At 37.4% G+C, this 27,968-nt stretch overlaps 1 protein-coding gene across 1 annotated transcript; it reads left to right on the top strand.

Annotated features, from left to right (window-relative positions):
• The first annotated feature begins 740 nt into the window (after positions 1–740).
• On the top strand, positions 741–27,968 carry inpp5jb (inositol polyphosphate-5-phosphatase Jb). The gene is made up of 13 exons (XM_079873285.1): positions 741–1,169; positions 5,543–6,051; positions 11,841–11,948; positions 13,443–13,551; positions 15,636–15,752; positions 16,677–16,852; positions 17,817–17,928; positions 18,169–18,278; positions 19,880–20,081; positions 21,755–21,892; positions 22,038–22,121; positions 22,236–22,340; positions 24,579–27,968. Exons 2-13 carry the CDS (start codon positions 5,549–5,551, stop codon positions 24,879–24,881), a joined length of 2,067 nt encoding a protein of 688 aa, XP_079729411.1. The 5' UTR covers positions 741–1,169; positions 5,543–5,548; the 3' UTR covers positions 24,882–27,968.

The following is a 27,968-nucleotide window of genomic DNA, read 5'->3' on the forward strand; positions in this document are numbered from 1 at the left end:
ACATTTCACCACTACTGACTCAAAAGCACAATAAATATCGCCTCCAATTTGCTCAAAATCATATAAGTAAGCCAAAGTTTTGGGATTGATTTTATATCAACTATGCATTCTGTTTATTTTGTGAATTGGTATGTTTCCTCAGGGCGTGAAGAGCTGAGTATCATCAGTGTAAAAGTGAAAACTAACACCATGCTTCTTAATAATATCTCCCAACTGGGGTAGCATGTACAGGGTGAAAAGCAATGGTCCTAGTCCTGACTGAGCCTTGCATTACTCCTTACTGAACCGATATGACACCTCTTCATTTACTGCAACAAATTAATAAGGGTCAGATAAGATTTGAACCATACCAATGCAACATTATAACATTACATTAATAATGTAACATTAAAGTCTGTACATATTCATTTGCCATTTAAAACTTGCAATTATCATACCGAATTGCAAATGGTTTTAATTCTTGCATTAATTTGCATTGTTAATTGATAAAAAAAACAAACAAAAAAAACATGCGCGTTGATTGTCATGACAACAACAAAGCGTTCTCATGCGGCATTTCATTATTTACACCGAAACAAAGCCTATTCCAAAACTAAACATACACCTTTAACACTTTTGCTGCCTTGGAAGAGGAAACGCAAATATAATCTTTATCTATAGCGGAGCTTCAGCGGAATACCATGTGACAAGAGCGCCTCGTCCGCGGTGATGATGATTAAATCTCTGACGAAAGCAACGCCAGAAGCTCTGGTGCAATAAGTGCATGAAGCACGAGCAGCAGCTCTGAAGGACAACACTGAACATTCACGTCTTGTCATTGACAGAACGGTTTTCTTTAAACGCGAAACGAGCTCACGTCGAAGAACACCGCGACATCTGCAGATGAAATGCACTCGCCTTTAGCGACCCATTTTCTCCTTCCAGTAAACCTCAAGGTCTTTCGCGGTTAGTGTATCAGGAAGAACAGGCACTGATGTGACACATTGGATCTGAACGTGCTTTCACTTCCATCAGCTCAACCGATATTGTCGCATGATGATGAGCTATTTTGATGTCCGCGAAGCTATTTGAATATATTTATCAGTAAGTCTGGTTTCCAGCGGTGCACATCAGATCTCCTGTCAACATACCATCAGTTCTCTTCAGCCTGCCTTGATCGAGGAAATTGGGTAAGAAAGTCTATTGCCAACACTATAATTGCGTAAAACTGTAATATGTGATAGACCACAGGTGCAGACATGCATAGTGATTGCATAAAATATGAAATGATGAATAACTTGTACATAATATAACGTAATAAGCTATAACATATGTGTTATTACCATTAAATCTATGTACATTTAGAATAGTGCTGTTTCTTTCTCATTACTTCAGTTGTGTTTAACTAATACTGGATTGTTTGCATGTTGTTTTTGTCAGGGTTTTATTTTGTTTTTACTATAATTTAAACTATTTTTAAATAAATGCTTAAATGTGGGATATTAATCAATGTGTGTGTGTTTGTGTGTGTGTGTGTGTGTGTGTGTGTGTTTGAAAGAGAGAAATGCATGTGCATCTGTGGCATTATTCAGAGGTTGAAAGATCACAAACTGCCTTGCAATGTAATTAGTGCTATCAGATACTGAATGGTTCAAAAGCTTCTTCGTACATCCTCTAAGGAAAAACACACAAGTAGGTCATAATGCACATTAAGGTGACCTTCAACATTTTCTCAGTTTCTGACCTTATGTGTATAACCATGGCTCAAAAGTAATATCTGGAACCTTACTTTATATATTAGACTATCTATAAAATCATGGATATAAAAACAGTGCACCTTATGTAGTTAGCTAATTTGGAATGATTTTAATTAGATTTTATAATGGCTCACTCAATTTTAATGAAGTATTGAATCTCATCCACCCCCATGAACATGTAATTTTTCAAGCTTTTCTAATTATGCAGTTCTCCACACTCAGCAAACCTATCTATCTATCTATCTATCTATCTATCTATCTATCTATCTATCTATCTATCTATCTATCTATCTATCTATCTATCTATTTATATACATACACACATATTCAAATGCATACACAATGATTCACTGCAAGAATTTCATGTGGGTGTATGTGTGTATATGCATAATCAAATACATACACAATGACTCACTGCATTTGGGGTCATCATTGCTAGGTGGAGTATATATTTTTGTCTCTTTTCCTTTTCTGCTGGTCACATGCTTTGCGTTATTCCACACCGATAGGCAAATACGTCTAGCTTGACTGTAACAATCTTGTCAATACAAGGAAAGCCTGTCAGGCAGGCGAACACAGAGCACAGCGAGGTGAAGACCATGACTACTGTGCAAATACAAAGACACAGGACTGTGTCTAAATATTTAAAATCCGGTTGTTGGATATTTGCATCAATATTTTTGCATTTATTCTGGCTTTAAGGGTTAGTTCACGCAAAAATGTAAATTCTTTCATTAATTACTCACCCTCATCATGTCATTGGGGTTAACACATTCATTCATCTTTAGACAAAAGAAGATCTTTTTGATGAAATCTGAGAGATTTCTGTCCCTCCATTGACAGCTACGCAACTACCACTTTGACGCTTCAAAGAGTTCATAAAGAGATCGTAAAAGTAATCCAAATGAATTGAGCGGTTTAGTCCACATTTTCTGAAGAGATTCAGTCGTTTTATATGATGAACAGATTAAATTTAGGCCTTTAAAAAACATATTAAAAAAGGTTTGCAAATGTGTTTTAGGTTTTGTATAATATTAGGCATTTATGGCTCATATAGTCTGATTTAATGAGAATATGGAGCTCATACTCGAGGAGGAAAAACACCTCAGTTTTATGCGGAGAACCAAACTGATATGCAATTTGATGCCGTTGCTGATATTTCTATGGCCAAAAAGTAAGATAAAATTCTGATAGCTTGTAATGTAAATCAGTAATATCTTTATAACAGAGTAGCCTACTCAAATAAAATACATAAAACTATAATCTCCCAATAATTTGTCCTAGTAAGGTAATATCTAAATGCTTAGTTGGTTTTATTATCAAACAAGTGCAAAACATATAATGCAATACAATAACAATAATGATTGAGAGATGAACAAATACACGTTCGCTCAAAAGCATTTTTCGGTACAAGTTTTGATCATGTTGCTATTTTATAAATAGAGAAAAATAGAGCTGAGTATCATCAGCATAACAGTGAAAACTAATGCCATGCTTCTTAATGATATCTCCCAAGGGTAGCATGAACTGGGTGAAAAACAACGGCCCTAGTACTGAGCCTTGTGGTACTCCATACTGAAATTGTAATCGACAGTGTAATCGACTTTAAAGACAGTGGCATTTTTCACTTCTAGTACACAGCAGTCACATTCCTTATTAATAACTAGAGTCTACTGTAGGAAACAGCAATTCATCATTTTTGGTATTTGCAACAAAGCAAGGAGAGTTTTTGAAATAAATGACCCAACTATAAGCAGTGTTTTCCTGTGGGCAGGGAACGTTCACAGCTGTGTCTGTTGTCTAGTCTAGTTTTTTGTCCAGTCCGTCAGCTGTCATTTTAGAGAGCTCACACTAGAATAGAATCCCTCCGAGCTAGAGATGAAACCCATCACCTTGGAAGAGCTTCTGTAGTTTGTTTTACCCTCAAGCTATCATGTCATCCAATTAAATATTACCGGTAACTGTTTTCAGTGTAATATACTGAATATTGTTCTGTAAAAGTAATGCTGGAAAAAAATAGCATTATAAAATTACAACACTGGGGTCAATAATTTTGTTTTGTTGAAAGAAATTAAACTTTTATTCTGGAGGGATGCATAAATTGATCAAAAGTGACAGTATAATGTTGCAAAAGAATGATTTCTGTGACACTGAAGACTGGAATAATGATGCTGAAAATTCAGCTTTGATCCCAGGAATAAATTACATTTTAAAATATATTTGAATAGACACAGTTACAGTAAATCGCTGGTGAGAATAAGAGACTTCTTTCAAAAACATGTAAAAAATCTTGCCAACCCCAAACTTCTGAATGGTTGAGTTTCTGTTTAAAGACGCTTTTAAAAATCTTTTGAGATGTAAGATTATGCAACCCAGTGTTATTACAACCCAACCGTGCTCATGTGATTTTGGTGAGTTTCTGTTTTTACCTGAAAAACAAAACATTAACCAAAAGGATTACAGGGATTTAGCCCATTAAAATACAGCTAGGCAATGCAAGTCGCTATGCTAGGTATCCAGTAACTTTCCTGGCCAAACGAAAGGGATCAGTGGCCTTATCCTTGACCTTTGACCCTTAATGGCTTAGTCATCCCAGGATGTGTGTAACTCATTTGCACATTTGTGTTGCCCAGGCAGTCCTTTGTGAAAAAGAAGTGCCCCTAAATGTGCACTTGTTGTGTACATCAAATCTTAAAAGTACAGTATATTCACACAAAACTTGTATTTACAGACAATATTAATGAAATAAAAGACACTTAAGTGCACTTAAAGAGAGTACACTTTCATGACTATGTTTGTTAACACACTTAAGTACACTTTTAAAAAGTGCACTTAACAATAATGTAATAGTTTTACTTTTTAAGCACATTTTAAATTATGTTTTAATAATCTTTTTGTCATGCTTTAAAGAAGCACTCTTATTTTGATGTGTCGACTAACACACTAAAGCACATGTAAAGAACTTGATTATAATTTTAACTGTAGTGTGTTATTCAATGTTACATTTAAAGTTAATATATTTTAAATGAACAGTACTTAATTGCAACTTCATCAAATGTGTATTTATAAATATATTTAAATACAACACATCTTTCAACAGAAATGACATTAAAGTACATTTTAATTGATCATAAATGCTTGTCAGTACATTTTAACCATATTTCAAAGACAACAGAAGAAATCTTGAACATTTTATATTCACTGTAAAGATTAAGTGCGTCAAAAATACTAAATTCAGCAAATTAATACATTTTCATTTAATTGCAATTAAGTGTCTATAAACATTACATTCAGTTTGCAATTAAATTTATTCTTTTAAAGCATAGTATACAGTACTCTTTTTAAATGTATGTATTTTCCTTAAGTTTTTATTTAAACCATTCAGACACATTTTGCATTTGGAAATGAATGGGAATAGTGTAATATATCCAAACTGAAAACAAATGCACTCATATAATATGAGCAGCCTTTATTTTGACATGCCACTTTTGTTTTGAATGCTTTTTTATGCCTTATTTCACAGACAGGGTTTAGATTAATCCAGGATTAGGATTTATTTGTTCAATTAGGGCATTTAAGTCGCTTTTATGAACATGCCATAGAAAAAAACATTACTGGTGTGAATCTTGAGACAAAACAATGGCACTGACATATTTTAAGATATATCAGTGCAAGTTGCTTTCAGTTGAAACATGCATTTCAGTCCGGGACTAGGCAAAATGTGGTTAAAAGTAAAGGTAGTTGACTAGTTGTTGAAATAATGCACATGCTGATTGATGATTCACCGTTGTGCTTTTCTTTGCTAGATAACAATGGAACCAGAGCAGCAAATTCAAAGCAAAACTAATGATCTGGCATCATCTGCACAAGCAAAAGGACCGGCAGAAACGTCCTCCACATCTTCTCCTGCCACTTCTACACCAGCAGCGGCTCCAGCCCGGCCCAGACGGCCCCAGAGGACCCCGCGAGTGGAGGGATCGATCGACGTATCAGAGCACAAACCTCCAGAATCTCCTAAGCCGCAGCCGACGACCAGTCACGCTGAACCCACTGGCCCCGACAACTCCGGTAACCCGTCAGAAGCTCAACCTCAACTCAGCGTTGCTAATGTCAGTCATGGTCCTCCGAGTCTGGCGGGACAGAAGATTTCAGGACACGCTGCGACGGCTCGGAGCCACATTTCAATGAGGGCCGCCTCTCTTCCTCAGACCCCATCATTCAAACCTCCAGCCACAGGTCCCGTCTTTCACACTCAGAGGGCCCTCTCAGTCGCGGGCACCGCAGACACTCAGTCGCAGGTCGTGGAGGATTTCAGGTACCATTTCATCCAGGGTTTGAAATTTACACCCGCCAATCCGCCAAACGCGGGGAAAAATCAACTGTGGCGGGTAGCGCTGTCAAATCACGAGCCAATTTGGCGTGTTACTTATTATGTTTACTGACTTTGCTGGGGAAGTTCGTGTAAACCAAATCTGCGGAACTACTCAACTTGTGAGTCATCATGATTAAATACAGTGTATTTGCGCATATCTGGCTTACTTGAACACACACGTCACTACGCAACAAATAAAGGCGTGCTTGTTCATTTGCATTGAAGCAATAGCGAAGATTAAAAAGATTGGTTAACATTGTTATTTTCCAACTTCCTACATTTTTGATGTTCTTTGTACTATTGATCTGTCCACCTAAATTAATTATTGGTGAAAAGGATGAGGATGAAAGATGAAGGGAGACACGATTTTGTTTAAATAGGAAATTAATGTATGAAATCCAAATTGTATAATGTATATAAAACCTGTGCCATAGTTAATCTGGTTTATTTTTTTATTACAATTTTTCTGGCTAAGAAGTTTTGAATGGCCGGTAACTTAAAAATGTAGTAGCCAAATTGGCTGTTGACTGTGTGAAAAAGTTCATTTCAAACCCTGATTTCAACAATATAGCTCACCCTGATAGGTTTTTGTTTTAGTTTTTTGTGATGCACCGAAATATTTTTTTTTTTCCAAAACCGAAAATACATTTTATTTAATAATCAACACTCAAATAAAAACTGAGTTGTATATAAACAATTAAATTGCAGTTTTTATATCAACTTTTTAATTAAATAATGGTTTCTACTCCAAGTCATTGTTGAAATAAACATTTAAAATGTGTTGTGGCGTGCCGCGTGACATTAACACCGCGTTAAATGCGGGTGGATTTTAGCAGTGGCGAGTAACTGTCTCGATAGGTTGCAAATCGAGTTGAATGCAGGACCTAAACACAAGCAGTTTTTTTAGTTTATTTTAACAAAGAACGTTTTAACAACCTCTTAAAGGCAACAATAACAGACAGCTAAACAGAACCAAACACAGGGCTTAAATACACTAAGCAAACAAATGAGCTAATTAACTAGACACACCTGGGTCAAGTTGCATTAACATTATGTTAAGACGGTGTCTTAAGATCTAGTATGACCCACTAGCAGTTTGTCAAGGGATGGTTAGTATTACTTTTCTGTATCAAATTTGGCTGATGTATGTTTTCATGTAACTGACTTTCAAGTTGTGAACAGTCTTAAAGAAAAAAATGTGATGACTAACTTGTAAGACTAGAATAAGCGGTTTATGCAACGAAATACGAAATCAATCAGTAAGCATAGTGACAAACAGGCAGGGAACGGAGGATGACAGAACTAATTAACAATCTACAAAACTAATCTTGAAACTCAGGCTGCGTTTCCACGACAACGGACTGAGAGGTTTTTCCTGTGAGTTTTCCACATACAGAAGACACCATGGTCAAAACGATCCCCATTCACACAGATCAGTGAAAACGACTAAAAACGCTGTATTCTGCTGCCAGGCCAGTAGATGGCGATGAAACACTGTAGACTGAACACGTAATACGCATGTGCATGACCAGAGATTCACGTTTTTTGTTGTTTACATGGAGACCGTTTTCAAAAACGTGCACTTTGAAACCCATTTTCAAAAGTTTGTGTTTTCAGGGACCCAAAACGCCATAAACGAACGGCCAAAACGCATAAAAGTTTTTAGTTTTTAGTTGAAAACGGTGTTGTGTAAACAACCCCAAGACCTAAACAGAAAAACAAATCAAATCAAAAACAAAATCAAAACGTGACAGTAACACAGTCACTCCTACTAGCCAATTTGGCGGGTTGAATTTTATAATTTAATTTAAATTGTAATATATACAGTTTTCAATTGTAGTCTTTTAAAAAGGCATCTGAAATAATAAATAGCCATTATATCATGATCCATGATAAATCATTCTAATATGCTGATTTGCTGCTCAAAAAACATTTCTGTTTATTATTAATGTTGAAAACGGTTATATATTAGAAACCATAATACTTTATTTTCAGGATTCTTAGTTCTTTAGTTATACAAAATTCTTAACTGTTACTTTTACTGTTACTTTTACTATGTCCTTGCAGAATAAAAGTGTTAATTTCCTAAAAAAAAAAAAAAAAAAAAAAAATTTTGATGCAAACATTTAAACAGTGCATTTCCCCACTAACCTGAATTACAGAAGGGACTTATAAACATGATTTGCTCGTGTACTGTATGTGTGAGTTTGTGAGTGTGTGTGTGTGTGTGTGTGTGTGTGTTTGTGTGTGTGTGTGTGTGTGTGAGTGTGTGTGTGTGTGTGTGTGTGTGTGTGTGTGTGTGTGTGTGTATGTGTGAGTGTGTGTGTGTTGGTGCTCTTAAGGCCCGAGCACACCAAGAAAGATAACTAAAGACTATAACAATGATAGCTATATTAGCGTTCACACCAGCGGACGATATAGTTTATTCTGAGCTCATAATGCAGTTTTGTAGCTGCCGCTTTAAATGCCCGATCTCTTTAAAACAGAACGGATTCTGATTGGCTGTCAATGTTTTTATTGTTCATCAGCTGGGTGAAATCATTCTGAAAGTCATTTACATACAACAAAATAACTCTCAATGAAAAATGATGCTAAATAGTGCTTAATATGTACATAATATGTGAGTTTGTTCTGATCTTATTACTGTTCATGAATGTGTGGTAAAGCACGGACACTCCTCATAGCCTCCTTCACCCTTGTGTGATTGGAGCGCTGGCCGATCTGTGTTGAAATAACCTTGTGTTCACCAGCCCCTGCTTTATCAGATCTGCTTGGGCTGAATTATTATTCTGTACACAGTGATGTTTCCTTCTCCCGTCTCCTGGAAAAGGTGTTTAGGGAACAAGGAGACTGCAGCACATGGAAAACATACATGACTGGAAACTAGCGAGTCGGATTATCTGAAAACGCGACATCTGATGTCGCGAGCTCAGGGCCAGTGGTTATAATGAGCTCATTCAGTAACAGTGCACATCATTTTCTCTGAGCTTAGTGAGGTCAAAGATCAGAGAAGGATTTTAAGAACATATACACTCACTCACTCACACACACACACGCACACACACTCTCACTCTCACATACACACACGCATGCACACACACACACACACACAGACACACACACACACACACACACACACACACACACTGATAAACCTTTTGAGATATTCAAGCATATAAATAGATTAAAGGACGTTATGGACGTAAATCTTCAATGTGATATTAAACTTAGATAAGAATATAAGAGGATTCTCTTATGAAGCTGGAAAGGATGCTGGTGGAATTATTGAGAAAAATATAAAATATTTATATATTCATTGTTTGGATCTTAAATGAGATGATGTATTAACATGTTTAACTGCAATGGAGTGATGTGATGTGACACGACAAAACTAGGTTGCTCCCGTCATAATCAACAACGCTGTCCACATCGCAAGCATGTGTAATTATCATGATGATGCTCTTACTCCCTTTTCATTTCTTTCACTTGTTTATTTAGTAATATGACACAAACATGTCTTCAAGGTCTGTTTTGGTGAATTATAAGCCAAACCCGAAACCTGTCAGTGTCAAACCAACACGGCTTCATTATGTCAATGTCCCAACTTAAGATATGGAAACACAGTTAGACAGTGCAGACGTTTACATGCACACTGATAATACGATTATAATGAGATTTAGGCAATAACGCAATTAAACTGTCCCTCATGTAAACACAATACTTTGATCAAATTGATGTGATTAAGCTCATGATTGTTGTAACCAGGATGACATTAACACCCGCCAATCCTCCAAATGTGGGTGTGTTTCAGCAGTGGCGTGTAACACAGTCACTACTACTAGCCACTTTGGGGGGGTTGAATTTTGTACATAATATATACAGGGCTTGGCATTAACTTTTTTGCTCACCAGTCTCTGTGGCGAGTGTTTTTTCAAAGTTACAAGCCACTCAGCATTTTCACTGGCCACAATTTTGACATCAATACCATGGGGAAAATATAGATATTTTTAATATTTTCTCACAATTTGGCCATAGTAATATTAGGCTGCTGTCACTTTAAGACCTCACGCACGGATCCATTATACTGTTACATGCGTTTTCTTTCTCAACTGTTTATGTTCACTTAAAACATACTCACCAAGACCGACATTTTGACAATATTTTGTGTGTATTAGACTGTTTAAGCGCAATAAGCTGAGAAAAATAACTAAATTTAGTGCTGAGAGGCGGCTTCATGTGTGTGAGTTAGAGCACAAAATCTGCGGGAATGAGTCAAATTATGAGCAATATTTGCAACCCCACACCTACATTTTTGACACCACTACATTTCTATTATTTTATTATTTCAGATGCCTTTTTAAAAGACTAGAATTGAAAAATTTTGTAAAACATATGGTGTATGCGGATTTTAATCACAATAAACAGGCATGTAAACACTCTGATCACATCTATTCCTCTCCAACCAAAGTGCACACTGATGACGTTGTCATGCACAGATTCATAAACAGCGGTAAATAAGGCATCACGGTTTTGAGGTGGCGAAGAAACTGTGTTCATGTTGACAACATGAATATAATGCGGTATATTGATGGTCTAAAACAGGGGTGCCCAACCCTGCTCCTGCCGATCGACTGTCCTGCACAGCTCAATCAAACACACCTGAAGCAACCAATTAACGTCTTCAGGATCACTTGAAAATTAAAGGCAGGTGTGTTTGATTAGGGTTGGAGATGAGCTGTGCAGGACAGTCGATCGGCAGGAGCAGGATTGGGCACCTCTGCTCTAAAACATTGAAATGGGGACATTTTAAGCACGACCCTGAAAAAATGACTGAGGCCAGACACCAAAGAGCCAACAAATCATGTGCGCTGGAAGAGCTTGACCAGTAACACACCTACTATATAGAGTTCAGCATCTGTGATGTGCACTGGGGTATTTGAAGAATGGCGGTAAAAATATCCACAATTCTTAGCGAATAATCAGAATGATGTGAACTGCATGTAAACGGGAGTGAAGAGGTGTCAGTCAAGTCAAGTCAAGTCACCTTCATTTATACAGCGCTTTTGACAATATGGATTGTTTCTAAGCAGCTTTACAGAGATAGGAAATTACCGTAACAGATTGTTTTGGCTTTACAGCAGCTCTAGGATAAAGTTTTTGTCCAGCTAAAGTTAGTTTTGATTGATTGATTCACTTCCGTTGCGAAGAGATCATTAGTTATTAACTTAGGGGCCGCTAACACAACACCCTCAACGCGCTCCGGCTCATCCACACAAAACAGCGTAGACGCCATTTTTCTAATGATGAAACGAGTACATCAGGATTTATGGGAAGTGTTCCCGGTTCCGGCTGACCTAATCTATACAGCCTAACACTGAATTATAGAAGTCTATAATGTATTATGTGTATGCTAGGTCAAAGAGATGTGTTTTTAGTCTAGATTTGAACTGACAGAGTGTGTCTGCTTCCCGGACAATGTTAGGAAGACTGTTCCAAAGTTTTGGTGCTAAATAGGAGAAGGATCGACCGCCAGCAGTCGATTTTGATATTCTAGGTATTATCAACCGGCTGGAGTTTTGAGATCGCAATAGACATGAAGGACTATTCAGTGACGCTCACATGATTCAACTCGTAATGCAGTCGCACGCTGACACTCTGCCTATAACAGAGGGACTGTCGACTGTGAACACGCCGTTCTCCTGCCGGTCTCTAATGCGTCTTTCTGCCATCAGGGTGCACATTATCACCTGGAACGTGGGCTCAGCCATGCCTCCTGAAGACATCACCGCTTTACTGGGCTTGCATGTTGGCGATGGGAACACAGACATGTACATTATAGGGTGAGATTTACTCTGCTATTCTATATGGAAGCTGCTCAATATGAAAAGTAATCACAGTAAATCTGTTCCTAGTACTGACACATGTTCAGAAAATGGCCAGATTTTTTATTCTATTTTATTTTATTTACAACGGTTACTGTTGAACTTTCAAGAAATTATATTTTCCTATGACTGCCCTACATATTAGTAGTCAGCAAATAACCAAAGTTGTAAATGATAGACATTATAATTTAATTAAATAAATAACCCATAACATTTCTTCTTCAACTCATGTCCTTTTGTAACCATTCAACCCTGTGACAAAATATTTTGGCTGAATATTGCAGGGTTGTTCAGATGGCTAATGATGGCCTTAATTAACAATTTCACATTTTAATATTTTATGTAAAACAACAATCACTGATAGAAAGAAGTCTTACCAAGACTCGAAAATACAGTAAAAACAAATAGTGCAAATAGTTATATTATTACATATTATTGTTGTATATATTACATATTATTATTGTTAAATATTATAACAATTTACAATTTTTTTAATATAATTTTCATTAACATTTTAAATGTCTTTAATGTCACTTTTGATCAATTCAATGCATCCTTGCTGAATAAAAGTATTAATTTCATTAAAAGAAATGTTTTCGAGAGAAACTCGTACAGGTTTGGAACAACTTTTTCATTTTTGTGTGTATTATCCCTCTAATCAGATCAGTAGGATCTCTGACCCGTACACTGGAGCATAGGTGAAGATATGAAGTGTTCATCAGAATTGATCAAATAATTATGATATAATGCTATAACATGACTATCATAATCTTGTACATGACAGTACAGATATAATCTTCCGCCTGCCATCAGGTCTCTTCTTCTACCTCTCCTTTCTGGTATTTTTCAGACTTTGATTTAAAGGGATATTTCACCGCTGGAAAGATGAATGTGTATTTAAATTGGGTCATTTATGTAGTAGAAATGTGAAATTATTTTAGAAGTTGGTGCCTTCTAGACTGAGAAAAGCCAGAAAATGTATTTTTGGCTCATGTGGATGAAAGACAACAACTCCCAGAATGCACTTGCTTCGCTGCCCTACGAGGACACGCCCAAACCACGCCCACCGGTTACAGAGGGCAGTATCGGGAGAAATGATACAACTAGGCTACTAGTTGACTCGAAACTGAAAAGACGGCGTTTTATCGTGAGATCCCCCTATGGGCGGGATGAAAACATGCGGGATGAGCTCCTCCTACTGGCTGGAGTCTCTCGCCTCTGGACAAAAAAGCCTCAGATGACGATAAATGACGATTTTTGCGTCATCGGAGGTTTTTTTCCAGACACACAATACAGAAATCTCTCGTCTCAGGGGGACATGAGGGAGGGAAGCACGTTATTCCAGAATACTACCGGGTTTCTACTTGATGCTAATCAGTGAAGGATGCCTTTAAGCTTTACTGACTGCCATTTACTTCTCTCCTGTGTTTTTCTCCACGCTTCTTCTCTCAGCTTACAGGAAGTGAACTCAATGATCAACAAACGACTGAAAGATGTTCTTTTCACTGACCAGTGGAGCGAGGTCTGCATGGACGCTCTCAGCCCCTTTGGATATGTACTGGTCAGTAATGTTCCTTCTTAACAGCGCACACACACACACACACACACACACACACACACACACACACACACACACACACACACACACACACACACACACAGTTGTCATTAGAGCCTCAGGGGTCACATTACGTAACTCTGAGTGAGTGGCTGAGGTTGAAGATCTCTTTGCTGGTCTTTGTCTCTGTCATGTGGCTCATGTTTCTATTTTCAATCAGTTAGACTCCGCCCTCATTTTATGTGCCATTATTTTCAATGTGGAAAAATAATCTCACATAAAAACAGTGTGGCATACTAAACATCTTTATTGATTGACTACAGTGTATAGTGTTTCTGCACTAATTGAGATGTACAGTACTGCAGGGTTAGCAGAAGGCTAGTATTATATTCTGAATATCTCTCCTGAGGAATGTTAAAAATGCCACTTCTGCTTAATTAATCACTGTTAACGGACGGGCCAGTGGAGCTCATTGCATTGGAGGCATTTTAGTATCATTTAGTAGTGTAGTATAGTTAATATTTTGAATGAGATTTTATTTTGTATATTTTCTTTTTTTAATTTAATTTGAAGTTTTAATAATTTTGTTGTGTGTTTTTGTAATTTTTAGCTTTTAAATATGTCTATATCATATTTCTGAATTTGTTTTTATTAAAAAGTTTGAGTTTATTTAGTCTTAGTTATTTAAGTACTTCAAGTTAAACTAAACAAAAATGTGCTTTCCTTGGCAATTAGAGGGAATAAAATAAATGTAAGGTTTTTTTATATTTATTTTATTTCAGTTAACATTTACAGTAACTACCGGTAAATGTTTTTACGGTTTTAGTTAGCAATAATAACTCTGATACAGTATGGCATATTTTTAATTTGTTATTTTTTAATTGGCATCTTTTTAAATCTTTACAGTCTTCATTTCCATTTTAGTTTTAGTAGTTTTGTATAGAAGCTTGTTTATGCCATGGAATAAAACAATGTAATAGGTAGTTGCGACGTTTTATCAGAATCGTGAAATAAACTCGCAATTGCGAGGAAAAAAGTCAGAATTATGAGATAAAAAGTCGCAATTACCTTTTTATTTTTTACTCTGTGGCGGAAATAAGCTTCCATACTTTTGCCATTTTAAACGTTTTTTAATATTTCTTTTTAGCTTTAATAATTTGTATTATTATTTATTTAAAAAAAAAAAACTTATTCAGTTAGTTGCCTAGGCAACATTTTTAATTTTCATTTAAGTTTTTTAAGTTAAAGTTTTTTATCTAGTATATTTAATTTCAGTTTTATTTCAACATTCTGAAAAAATGCTGAGTTGTTTCAACCCACGTTTGGGTCAAATATGGACAAGCCCAACCATTGGTTTTTGTAATGTAATTAAAACATTTAAATCAACGGCTGAGTAAGTCCATATTTGTGATCCTGAATCACAAAACCAGTCACATGTCGCACGGGTATATTTGTGGCAATAGCCAACAAAACATTGTATGGGTCAAAATTATAGATTTTTCTTGTATGCCAAAAATCATTAGGATATTAAGTAAAGATCATGTTCCATGAAGATATTTTGTAAATTTCCTACCGTAAATATATAAAACATGTATTTTTGTGAGTGAATGCAGCACAATCACCAACATAAATGCACAACTTTAAAGGAGATTTTCTCAATGTTTCGATTTTTTTGCACCCTCAGATTCCAGTTTTTCAATAGTTGTATCTCGACCAAATATTGTCCGATCCTAACAAACCATACATCAATGGAAAGCTTATTTATTCAGCTTTCATGTGATCAATAAATCTCAATTTAAAAAAATTGACCCATGTGACTGATTTTGTGGTCCAGGGTCACATTTGACCCAAACATGGGTTGAAACAACCCTGCATTTTTCTGAATGAATTAATGAAAACATTTCCTACAAGTTTCATTTACCAATAACACTGAAAACATCAGTATGGTTATGTCCAATTCCATACGCATCCTGTCAAAAGTCCTCTAAAAATTAGAGAGCAAGCGATTATTTATTACTCAGGTTGTGTGTTTTCTCTGTTTAAAGCCAATGCTGCAGGAACTGTGTTGAATGTGTGTGTGTGTGTAGGTCACGTCTCAGAGGATGCAGGGAATGCTTCTGCTGGTCTTTTCCAAGTACTTCCACCTTCCTTTCCTGAGAGGCATCCAGACCCAGACCACTCGCACCGGGCTCGGGGGAATCTGGGTACGTCGTCTGCAGTCTCACGCTTTCCCGTTCTAGAGTCTCGGTTCTGCCGAATATCTCTCCAATGGGGAGAGGAACAGTTTATTAATCCTCATTTGCAGATATGAAAGGTTAACAGTGTTCTGTCAAATATCACATGCAGTGTGCTGCTGAAATATTAATAATGTGCTGAACACCTAATGAATATAAAATGATGCCATCGTAATGATAGACTCAACTCTCACAGCAAGAATAACATTGTCGAACCGGAGAACAAAGTGCATGAAGCCAGTTTTCCCCTGGGTATTAATAAGTCATAAAGTGAATTCACATTCAAAGTCACATTCATCTGAATTCATTGAGCTTAAACTTCTGTAAGCAGATTTATTTGATAGTGTTTAATTGGAAAAGAATATTTTCCTGTAATAATTTTAATAAGAGTTTAATAAGTGCTCTGTATTAATAAGGAAACTGGGAGTGTGTTTGTAGCTGCTATAAGGCAACTGACTTAAATGAGTTGATAATATGATGTATATAATATATATAATGATAAATATATATTATGAGATATGTAACAGATGATATACTGTCGACTGCCTCAGATTTGAGTGGAACAGGTTTATATATTTGCACATTATAGAATTGTGCACATCCACCAGTGCTTGTGTTTACTCTAGAGTTTGGCTGATTTGACCTTCCGTTATCAAAAAGTGTGTAGAACATGCAATAGTTAACATAAGTTACTATATTTTATTTGACAGATTTTGCATGTATTTCTCCACAAATCAGTGTAGAAAATGCATAAAGGTGCTCTTAAAATTGCATCATCTTGGGTTCAGCAACAAAAAAACCTCTTATGACGAAACACTATTGAACTGTTAAGAGTTTCTAAGGTGATCAGAAAAGACTAAAACTGAAATGTATGGGTCACTGTCTCACTCTCAGGGGAATAAAGGCGGCGTCAGCGCTCGTATGACTGTGTTTGGTCACTCGATCTGTTTCCTGAACTGTCACCTGCCCGCACACATGGAGAACACAGACCAGCGCATGGAGGACTTCGAGAGCATCCTGCAGCAGCAACAGTTCGAGGGACAAGCAGCCATGGGCGTCCTGGATCACGAGTAAGACTCTCACACACACTTACTGATGACACAACATATTGATGTTATTATTGTGAGTGCAAGCATTTTTCATTCCCGTCAGGGCCATATAAAGAATGTGTAAGTGAACTCAGACATTATTCTATGTACATGTAGTTCAGTTTATAATTATGTATCTCACCAACAGATGGTGCTGTTGTACTTTAGTCTGTTTTTCAGTCTTCAAGTCTCAGATTTTAATCTTTTAATCTCACAAAAACAATAACATTTAAAAACATTTATTTGACTAATTCTGCTCATGCTTTTCATGTCATGCAACCTGTCCATGATGGCATATGCACAATTTGTCTAGTTTCTACTGAATTTACTGCTAAATAACAGAGTTTGAATTCAACATCAATGACAAAAGAATTCAACTCATGACAATTTGTAACTGTTGCCAATTCAATGAATTTGTACCTTCTAATTTGTATAATATTGCTCACGCTCTACTGAGGGTTAGAATGACCTTTTTTTCACAAATTCTACAAATTCTTCTTTTTATACAAATAAAATTGTGTAAATTTATATGAAACCAACCATTTTTCAAGTCCACTTTAAGACATTCTACTAACATTAAGTAACTTTGCTACTACATGTCAACTGCAATGTATTTTTGTTGTTGTTTCAACTCAAAAAAGTGTTTGTGCCGCCTTAAAATTTTAAGTTTAGTCAACTCAAATATCCAAGTAACTCTCATTAATTTGCAACTACATGTCAACTAACTCTCATTAGAGTATTAGTAGACTGTTAGGTTTTGGGTTAGGAGAAGTTCATACTTTATATATTTTTTTTGTATAGTCTAAAGTGGACCTTCAAAATAAAGTGTTTTCTCATGAGATCGGGTTATGATTGAAATAAATTTATACTTGATTTGTGACGACAGTATGACCTTGACATTGATATTGAAAACTGTATGATGCGACTCCTGGACAAATGTTTGCAGTTTGGTTTTCTGGTTTGGAGACCTGAACTTCCGAATCGAGGACCTTGAGATGCACGTTGTAAAGGCAGCTATTGACAATAACAAACTGTCCATACTGTGGGAAAAAGACCAGGTGAGACGTGCATGCCATGAAAAACCTCCCTCTGAAAGTCAAAAATCACGTTTTTACACATGACTTGATGTAAATATTATGAAAATATTAAATGCCATTGAAGAAGGAGCAACTGTTTTGTACAAAGCATTGAAAAAACACAATGCAATATTCATAAGTTTGTGTAATCTATGCTTTGCTGCGTTCTTCCCTGTGCTTGTGTTATTGCTACTGACTCTGTGTGTCTGTGTCGTCTTGCAGCTGAACATGGCTAAAGGCCATGAGTCTGTGCTCGAGGGCTTCCACGAGGGGCCAATCAAATTCCCTCCGACGTACAAGTTTGATGTGGGAACAGACACGTATGATACCAGGTAAAATGGAGAAGATTTAATACATTCAGGTCCATAAATACTTCTTTTGCTAAAAAGACTTAAATGGTCATATAAAGGGGTCTTTTTTTCTGCATACATACAGTATACTCACATAAAGGATATATGTACATAGCAAATCTGTTTCGCCGCAAAATGTAACTATGTTATCATCCAGCTCTTCATGTTTTTTTTTATTTTTTTTTTATTTCACCTTTATTTAAATAAAACATATAAAGATATTCAGATTCAATTCAAAAGTACCGGACATTAAATTTGAAAGATAAATGTTTATAAATATAAAATGGCAGTACAAGCAGAATAGCATAAGGATAGATAGATAACAAGAAGCAACATAACTAACATGGTAATGTGCAAATTGTTTCAAAGACAGCTATTCAGTTGGATATGTGCAAGATGCGTTAAAGCTTTGTTGAAAGTGCTAGGGCAATTAAAGGGCATAGAATGTAAACGTGTGCAATGGTCCGTCAGTAATTTTGAAAGAAGTGCTTTAAAAGTAGTGATAGGAACGGTGGATTCGAGTTTAAGAGATGTTTGTAAATTATCATTTGCAGCAGAAAATTGGAAAGAGAGGCGGCCAAATGAGGTGCGGGCTTTTGTAGCGACTAGGGAGATGTATCTACTCGAGCGTAGGGTGAGTGTAGGTACTGCTATAGATATTAAAGAGCTCAGGTAAGATGGTGTTTTGCCTAATAAGGACTTGTAGATTTATGTAAGGTTGGATAAGTATATATAAGATACATACACACACACACACACACATATGAGTAATACATACTCATACACTCAATAGTACACTCATGTAAAACGTTATATACTGTATAGCAAATCTCAACTGCCTGATTTCTAGTCTCATTGTAAAATGTAACTATATTATTGCCCAGCTCTAATCTGATGAATGTGACTATAAGGCATGAATATATTAAGATATTATAAACATTAATATCATAATTTTCTGTAAAGCTGCTTTTAAACAATGTGTATTGTGATAAATTTTACTCAACAAATTGGACTTAACAAAGGGACTACGGTTGTGTTGCATTTTACATATTATTAATATTTTTGTTCTGTACAATTATATAGTATTATTAATGTGTATTGTCCCTGATTAAATAAATAAATGAATAGAAATAAATAGAAAAATAAATGAACTTGACTTGAATATTTATAAAATATTTTTTTAATATTATGTTAAGGGTTTATAACCCTTTTTATTTTGGTCTGATTCAAGATTTCTTGCACCACAACAATCTCATGTAATAAATTTATTTCACTGCCATTTTCACACACCTTAGAATTAAACGGGCTGTTTTTTGCACCTCTTCTATGATTGGATAATCTCTTCTGAAATGAGTGACAGTACTGAGGCACAAGATGCAGGTTTGCCGTCCGAACAAGACGTTTTTGCAGCAGCAAGGTTTTTTTTTTTTGGACTGAGTCCAAGTCTAAAACTGTCTGATAGTATATCAATCTGTTTTCCTCCAAAATGATTCAATTTCCCATTCCTGTCAATCTGTAGTATTCACTTCCAGCAATGATAGTATTATTACACAGTTGTTTAAGTGAATCTTGATCTTTCTCAGTGGGAAGAAGCGTAAGCCTGCATGGACTGACCGTATTCTGTGGCGTTTGAGGCCGATGGCTCCGGTCAGCAACAGTGTGTCGAAGCGCAGCTCCATGACGGGACTGACCAGCGGGACCCGTGTGTCGCAGCATTTCTACCGCAGTCACATGGAGTACACCGTCAGCGACCACAAGCCTGTCTCCTCCATTTTCACTCTGCAGGTCAGCGCACGAACACTTCCTGATGTTCTTTAGCTCAAATCAGGCTTAAAGGGGTGGTATAATGCCCTTTTCACAAGATGTAAAATATGTCTCTGAGTGTGTATGTGAAGTTTTAGCTCAAAATACCCCACAGATATTTGTATATAGCATGTTAAAATTGTCACTTTTTGAGGGTGAGCAAAAACGCACCGTTTTTGTGTCTGTCCCTTTAAATGCAAATGAGCTGCTGCTCCTGGCACAGAGGGCGGAGCTTCAACAGCTTGTGTCGTTTTACCTCACACACACATGCACTGAAAATTTCAAAAACTTTTAGCCTTCTCAAGAAGAAGTGACAAAATGTAGACAACATTTCTGAATGGTTAGTTGATGAATTTATGTAGCTGATGTGTGGTTATCTTCTAGTCATTGATTAGCATATTCTGTCATGATAATCTATAAATCGTGTTCCGGGGGCGGGGTTTATGTAAATTCTAGGGTTGGTGATGTCACTAACGGAATGTCATGTAGTCTCTACCAGCCGTTTGTTGTAGTCCTTAAAAAGCAATTTCTTTAAAAGAAAATATCTCCCTTTGCTTTGAACTTTGAGCGTTGTAACTTTGCAGATGTTGTTTATGCTCAAACAGCAACATTACACACTAACTAAAGTTAGAAAAGTGAAATCATAATCAACCACCCCTTTAAAACGCATTCTTTCATGTTGGTTCAGCTAATGTGCATGTTTGAGAGCAAAAAAGACCAATCAGTGCTTTTGCCAATGGACCCTTTTCACATTTCCTGGGTTCTCAGAAGCAGAAGTCATCATAGATGGGTGGATTTCTGTAGCGGTGAATGGGAAACAACTGCAATCTTTTTTATTTCAATCACAAAAAAAATCACGTTTCAATGACTTTACAAAAAATAAGAAATTGATTTTGGTGATCGTAAAAGAGAGAAAGATCAAATTTGCCGTCACTCCCTCCGCTGTTGTATTAATAACACCCATACAGCAGCATTAATGAGCTTTAATCCCAAGGCACATGTTCATCTTTCGTTAGTGTTGATGTTGCTGTTTGATCATGAAAAAGCTCTGCAAAGTCACAAAGTCCCTCCAGCAGGAGATATTCTCTATATCAGTGTCAGTGTTTCTAAACTCTCTGAAACGCCTCCATTGTAGTCTTGAGTTTCTTACTGGAACGAACACGTCACAATATTCCTCATTATAATAATTCATACGCAGAATAAAGGGGCGGGGCCTGGTTGAGTTAGTTAGTAGTGTGTTGAAACTAATGGTTATGGAAAGGGGAGGGACATTTCCCAAACACACTCGAAGCCCTCGACCAATCACAACACACTGCCCCAGCCGACCAATCAGAGCACAGTGTGCTTTTCAGAAGGAGTGGCTTCGTAGAGACAGGAACTAAACAGAGCGTTACTGACAGACTGGGAAGAGACGAGCTGCAACAATATCAAAAATGTAAAAAAAAACATGTTTTTTTTTAACATTCAAGCAAACATTCAAACATTTGAACATGCCAAATCTGGTCCATATGATGATTGGCTCTGAAAGGACATCAGACTATCAAACCTTTCTGGAAGTAAATCTTTTCATTTTCAAGGTTGTCACAGAATGTCTACATCAATGCAACTTCCATTGTTTGTTTGTGCAATGTGTTTAACATGTGATGTCCTTTCAGTTCCCATATAAGGTGGACATGCCTCTAGTAGAGCTCATTGTAGAGGATGAATGGAGAGAGATATCAGATGCGGTGGCCACATTCAAGGTGGTGCCCAACTTTGCTCGAAGCTCCTGGGACTGGATTGGGCTTTACAAGGTTATTACAATCATTTCGTCAGTTCTGAGCATCTATTGATGTAGGAGTACGATGGTTAAAATCATATATTTTCTGTCACTTGAGTTAAGTTTATATGCAGCTATAAAATTTATTGAACATACTTTACAAATATGTAATTTCACAGGTTGGGTTTAAGCACCATAAAGACTATGTGGCTTACACTTGGGCCAAGCAGGAGGAGTCTGACTTCCTGAGGCAGGAGCACCAGGTAAGGACAAATCACATGCATTTAGTTGCATGAAAAAGCATTCACTTGTGTTCATAAAGCTACACACTGAAGCTTGTGAATTTTAATTAGGAGGTTTTGATTTGCAATCTCCAGGTGACTTTTACCGAGGAAGAATTGCCAAAGGATTCTGGCGACTTCATACTGGGTTACTACAGCAACAATATGAGCTCCATTGTGGGCGTCACCGAGCCATTCCAGGTAGATAATCTCTTACTTTAATTTCAGCATGTACTTCCTATGCGCCGTAAAACAGTTCTCAGATACTTGAATCAGTATCTGCGTTCACATGGACCCTAACAATCCAATATCCAGAGTATAAAAAGTCACATGTAACCGCGTCAATCGTAATGAATCCGATTAAAATTTAATTCATAATGTAAGGGGTGGATTATTCCTTTTCTAATCCGACCAGGAGGACATGTAAACACTTGATTGGATTGAAAAACAAAACCGAAAGGACTGTGCATGTTCAATGACGTAGAAATGGCGTAATGATGTATGACTTGTGGAACAAGCTGTTTTAGTTATGAATGAATTGTCATAAATGACTGTCGTGTCATTATAAAATTCTCCTTCCGCTCATCATCTGTGAAGTGGAGTGGGACAACGTCCCACCAACTCTTGTTTTGAACTCTTGTCCAAGTTTAGGGCGCTGGGGAAGAGCCGTTTTTACAGCTTGATAAATATAAGCAGCACGGCACAAAGCTTCATGTGTTCGTCATTCCTAAATTCGGATCTGAAATAGATAAATATTAAGTCTACTCTTTAAGGGCGTTCACACTTGTTGTTCGGTTCGCTTGGTTCCTTTTGGTCTGGACCTAAAAAAAAAACATTCAGTCCTGGTCCACTTAGCTTTCACATTGGCATTTTTAACAACAAACCTAAAGATACCGAACCTAAAGGCATAGGGATATGTTCACAACCTGATTGGTCGGCTTTTATTACGAATATTTTGTGTCGAAACTTACCGAACATCCAAACAATGCTGTGTGCTGGGCTAAATGCGCTCGTTGTGTGTGCGGAGCTACATATGATGGTATTTAGACCAGTTGAGAACTCGTGAAGAGCTTATAAAATGTGTAAAGAAGTCAAAACAGCGGCAGTGATCCCTCCGTCACACACACACACACACACACACACACACACACACACACACACACACACACAAACGCACAGATCTGCTGTGATGAGACACGGTTCTGATGCCTGAACTGAACTGTGATGGGAAACATTGCGACTATGATGAGAAAAAACAGTTATGCTTGAGCGCTCTGTCATTTTTAGTGTCGCATCTTGTGACATCACGTCCTGTTTTTGGTTCTTTACATGTCTTTAGTCCGTGTTGTGTTCACTTGTTCATTGAAACACTTGTTTGGTGCACCAGGGTTCAGATGGCAGCGTTCACACTTATTCAGATGAAGCGCACTATCAGAGCAATCGCACCAGGGTTCATTTTAATCCAACCAAACATGCCAAGTGTGAACACACCCTAAAACAAAGAAAAGAAACAATTTAGGAGAATGGTTAGTATGTGCAAACAGCGGGAAACTATATTCGTGCTGTGTGCGCGAGTCAAAAAATTAGATTTGAAGCTTGTGACATATAAATGCGACCCGATCAATTTATTTAGTATGCAAGTAAAGCTTTATTTATATAGCACCTTTTATAACAGTGTTTACAAAGTGCTTTACAGAAGAGAAATACGCAGCATTCTTGAGAACAGATTCATCAATCGGAATGATTTCATTCAGAATTCGCTTCCACTCACTAACATCAGCTCACAGATTTACTCGGTCAACTTACTGAGGTAAACGCTGCATAATGGTATCGCTCTTTACAACGTCGGACACATAACAGTAATTAATATGATTAGCCTTTTGCTTGACTGTTATCATACAGCTATAATGTGTTGCTAATGTTACACAACCATGTTCCCATACGCCATCTCAATCTGTCTTCTAACAATCATCAGAAACACTGAACAACTCAGAACGTCAGTGGAGAAAGGCATATAGTTCATCATAACATTGTAATATACATCATATACCCGATATATTGCTAAATCTACTTGATTTATCATATCAACAAAAAAATATACTGTGATAACCTGGCTTCTCTCAAGACTCCCCTGCTAGTTCGCTGTTAATGATATGTTAAAGCCCGCTGGTTAGTTGATCTGATTGGTTACAGGGTAGTTTGTGACGTCAGAAACACCAGAGATTTCAAAGCGTGTTTTTGAGACTGTCTTTGGTTCACTGCAGTTTTAAGGAGAAAATACTCAGCAATGCTGTCGACTTATGAATTTACACATGGTTTGTCTTAAAGCACATTAAAAACACCACATAGACATATAAACAACAATTGGATTTTCACCACAGGGGGTCTTTAAGAAGTTAAGACTGCTTTTCAGTCAGTGTGTTTCTCCTCCTTTAATAGATTCAACTGCCAGCCTCCGCCTCCGCTGGTCTAAGCCCGTCTGACAGCTCCGACTTCACGTCTGATGACGAGGTAAAGAAGGGCGACTCCTGTGACTCCGGTCCCGAGACTGAAGAGCAACAGCACAGCAGCAGGAGCTCCAGACTCCCCGAAGAGCAGACGGTGAACCCGAAGCAAACGCACTCCAAAGACACCAGCTCGAGCGGGCAGGCCGGTGGTCCAGTCGAGTCCTCGGGTGACCCTGTCGCCGCGGATGACAGCGCTAACTCAGGAAAAGATGCAACCAAGCCAGAGGAACCTTAGCTAAGCACACCACCTTCTCTGGAGGATCATATCAGCTCAAGGCTGGGGTTGCAGGTTTCTGCTGTAATGTCGTTGTAGATTTACTTGTTTGGAGATGTTGTGTAATATGTTGCAGGGCAGCAGTGAGCGTTTAGTGTGTGGCTCCCTCCAGCAAATGCAAGAGGGCAGACTAAACTGTTTTGTCGTCTTCTGTTCTGTGCAGTCATACTATTAATATTCTTCTCCTCTTTCTGTCTCTCCAACTGCACAAGACAAAACCTGAAACTCTAAGAAATAATCAAACACTCTTGCAAATAAAGGTTCCTAAATGGGGTTTCCGCAGCAATGCCGGGTTTTGGGTTCCCCAGAAAAACTTTTTGTGAACAGTTCTTAAAATAACTTTTTTTTATTCCGCTTTAAAGAACCTTTGGTGTACTTGAAAGGATCCATGGATGTTAAAGGTTCTTCATGGAACCCTCAATGCCACTAAAGAACCTTTATTTTTCAGAGTGTAGATATACTTGCACAATATTAATGCTTTTAAATGATCCATATGGAGGATTTTTCCAGAATTAACCAGGGTTTAATGCACAACGGGAAAAGAATTCTGGTTCTTCTTGGATTTATTAGAGCAGATCCTCTGTATGATTTCCAGTGCTCTGTTTCAATCTCTAGTGAGCTGCCTATCTAGGCATCATAGACACCCTTTAGACTCCCAGATGTTATGCTTTCTTGAAATAACTTGGCTGTGTTTAACTCCACTTTTAGACATACACTTGGAAACTTCCGTAAGGGCCGCCATTTTAAAGTGCTTTCAACTTCGTCAAGTGTTCGAGGGAAATTTATTTGGACAGGCCCTCGACCCCTTGATTTTGACCAAGTCTACTCATATTAACACTTCAGGCAGATCCATAGACCATAATGCAACACGACTGTGACGTCACAATAACAACTTGCATGGCGGGCTCCATTGCAGATTCCAAGGGCTTAGGGTGTTTCATTTAAACCCATTGCAAGGGTTTCGCCAGTAGTGGGCACTGTGCACCGCAAGCAATCACGTACACCCGAGGGAACGAGATGAAGAGAAGTTGGCAAGGGAAGGACATAAAAAAGTGGACTTAAATGCAGCCCTTGTTTTGGCAAAGGATAGGGTATTCCCAGAATGCACTGTGAGAAAAACTGACAAACTAAAATATTTTATTACATTCTGAAATCAGCGGAGATAAATAGCTCAATCTCATTGACGATTAAGACAACATTTGTGTGTGCTACTTCGGCACATTTGCAATTCGGAATAACTTGGAATAACTCTTGGAATCAGTTGTAGGCTAAGCATTAAGGCCCGTTCACACCAAGGACGATAACGATAAAGATAACGATAAAGTTCTAAAAATCGTTCTCAGTATTAAAGAATAGCAGAGTTCACACCTAACAATAACGATATAGAGAAACAATATCATTGGGATCACTTTTGTAACGATTTTTTTTCCAGCTGTTGAACGATAAAACACTGACAGCCAATCAGAATCCATTCTAATTTAAGGGCTCGCGCATTTAAAATGGCAGACGACATTGCGGAAAAGTTAATCGCTGAGGTCCAGTTAACCGCCAAATCAAGGCCCTTCAAAAAAAAAAAAAAAAGGGATATAGAAAACAATCGTTCATACCCTCTGAATAAATGGTGAGAAGTATTACCTCAGGTATCCAGCGCTCGTTTCGACAACATTGTCTTGCTTCCGTTGAAATTGCGGTGAAAAAGACTAGGTGTTGTTTTTATTCCACTATTTTGACTACGTCAGCTAATTTCACTGTTAGATTATTAGATTGATCACACTAGCTTCACTCGAAACATAGCATGCTGAGGACATCTGCTGGTTAAAGCCACGTAAATGCAACAAGAACAGCAAAAACATGTTCAATGACGTTGTACACACTTTGAAACCGCAGCGCGCGAGCGAATAAACAGACCGTTGTCGTTCGTTGGTGTGGACGCAAATAGTTATTCAAGTTTCTCATAGCAAATAGTAAACAGACCGTTATCGTTCGTTGGTGTGGATGCAAATATAGTTATCGTTATTGGTATGAACGGCCCTTTAGTCAAGTTTCTCATAGCAAATAGTGCATTAACAGAGTTACTAATAAAGCTGCATTTCGGATATGATGCTGCCTTGTAAGATTGCTGCCTATGTAGATAGTCGAGAGCGAGGCAGCTCAATAGGTTTTGGAGTAGAAATTGTGACTTTGACTTTCTGCCATAGAGGACATTGGGAATGACCTGCTACAGGTGAAATGCTGTTGTCATCACCTTATTTTAACAGGGAAAGGTAAATTGTGTTTAATAACAATACACATGCTCTGCAATCGCATGTATTTACCACACTCTCCTCAGGTCCTTGAAAGGCAGATGCATATAAAGGGTTGACAGCACTTGGTAAAGTACAGTTTCTATATTATCCATGTCGATTACCGGTTTAACCAACTGTTAGCGTTTTATGATATTATAGGACAATGATGAAATCTATTGCAGTTGTGACTGCTGTGCCGTCATGTTCCTGTGGTTAATGTTCTCGAAAATAATTTAAAAGTGATGTCCAGCTCTTTGACCTGCCAGTTTAAAGTCAACATGAAATGCCGTTCACAAACCAAATTTGCATAATGGTTTTCAACAGGATAGTCAATGAAAGAAACGCAGGGCAGGACCTGATTTAATCAGTCAGGAAGTGATTGGATTGTGTGGGTGTTTTCGAACCAAGTGGAAGTGGTGAAAAGAAAAAGTAATTTATTTAAGATTAAATTAATAATGCTTACCACTATAAGATAAGGGCTGTGGTTGAAAAAACCCCTGCATGAACTGTGCATAATTACATGCAACTAACCCTAAACCACACCCTAACCCTAAAGTAAGTACATGTAGCCAATTATTATTAATCGGTACTTAAAAGGTGTAATTACACTGTTACACGGACACCTTAAAATAAAGTGTAACCCTTTGCTAGTGCATGTTCATAGAAAAACAATGGAAAAGAAACCAGTGCAATGCAAAACTGCATTCTGTGTGAACGACCCCTTATATTCTCCCCTATACATATCCGAGTAAAACGGCTTCTC

The sequence above is a fragment of the Squalius cephalus genome (genome assembly GCF_949319135.1).
Source record: "Squalius cephalus genome assembly, chromosome: 5".
In the NCBI taxonomy this organism is placed as follows: domain Eukaryota; kingdom Metazoa; phylum Chordata; class Actinopteri; order Cypriniformes; family Leuciscidae; genus Squalius; species Squalius cephalus.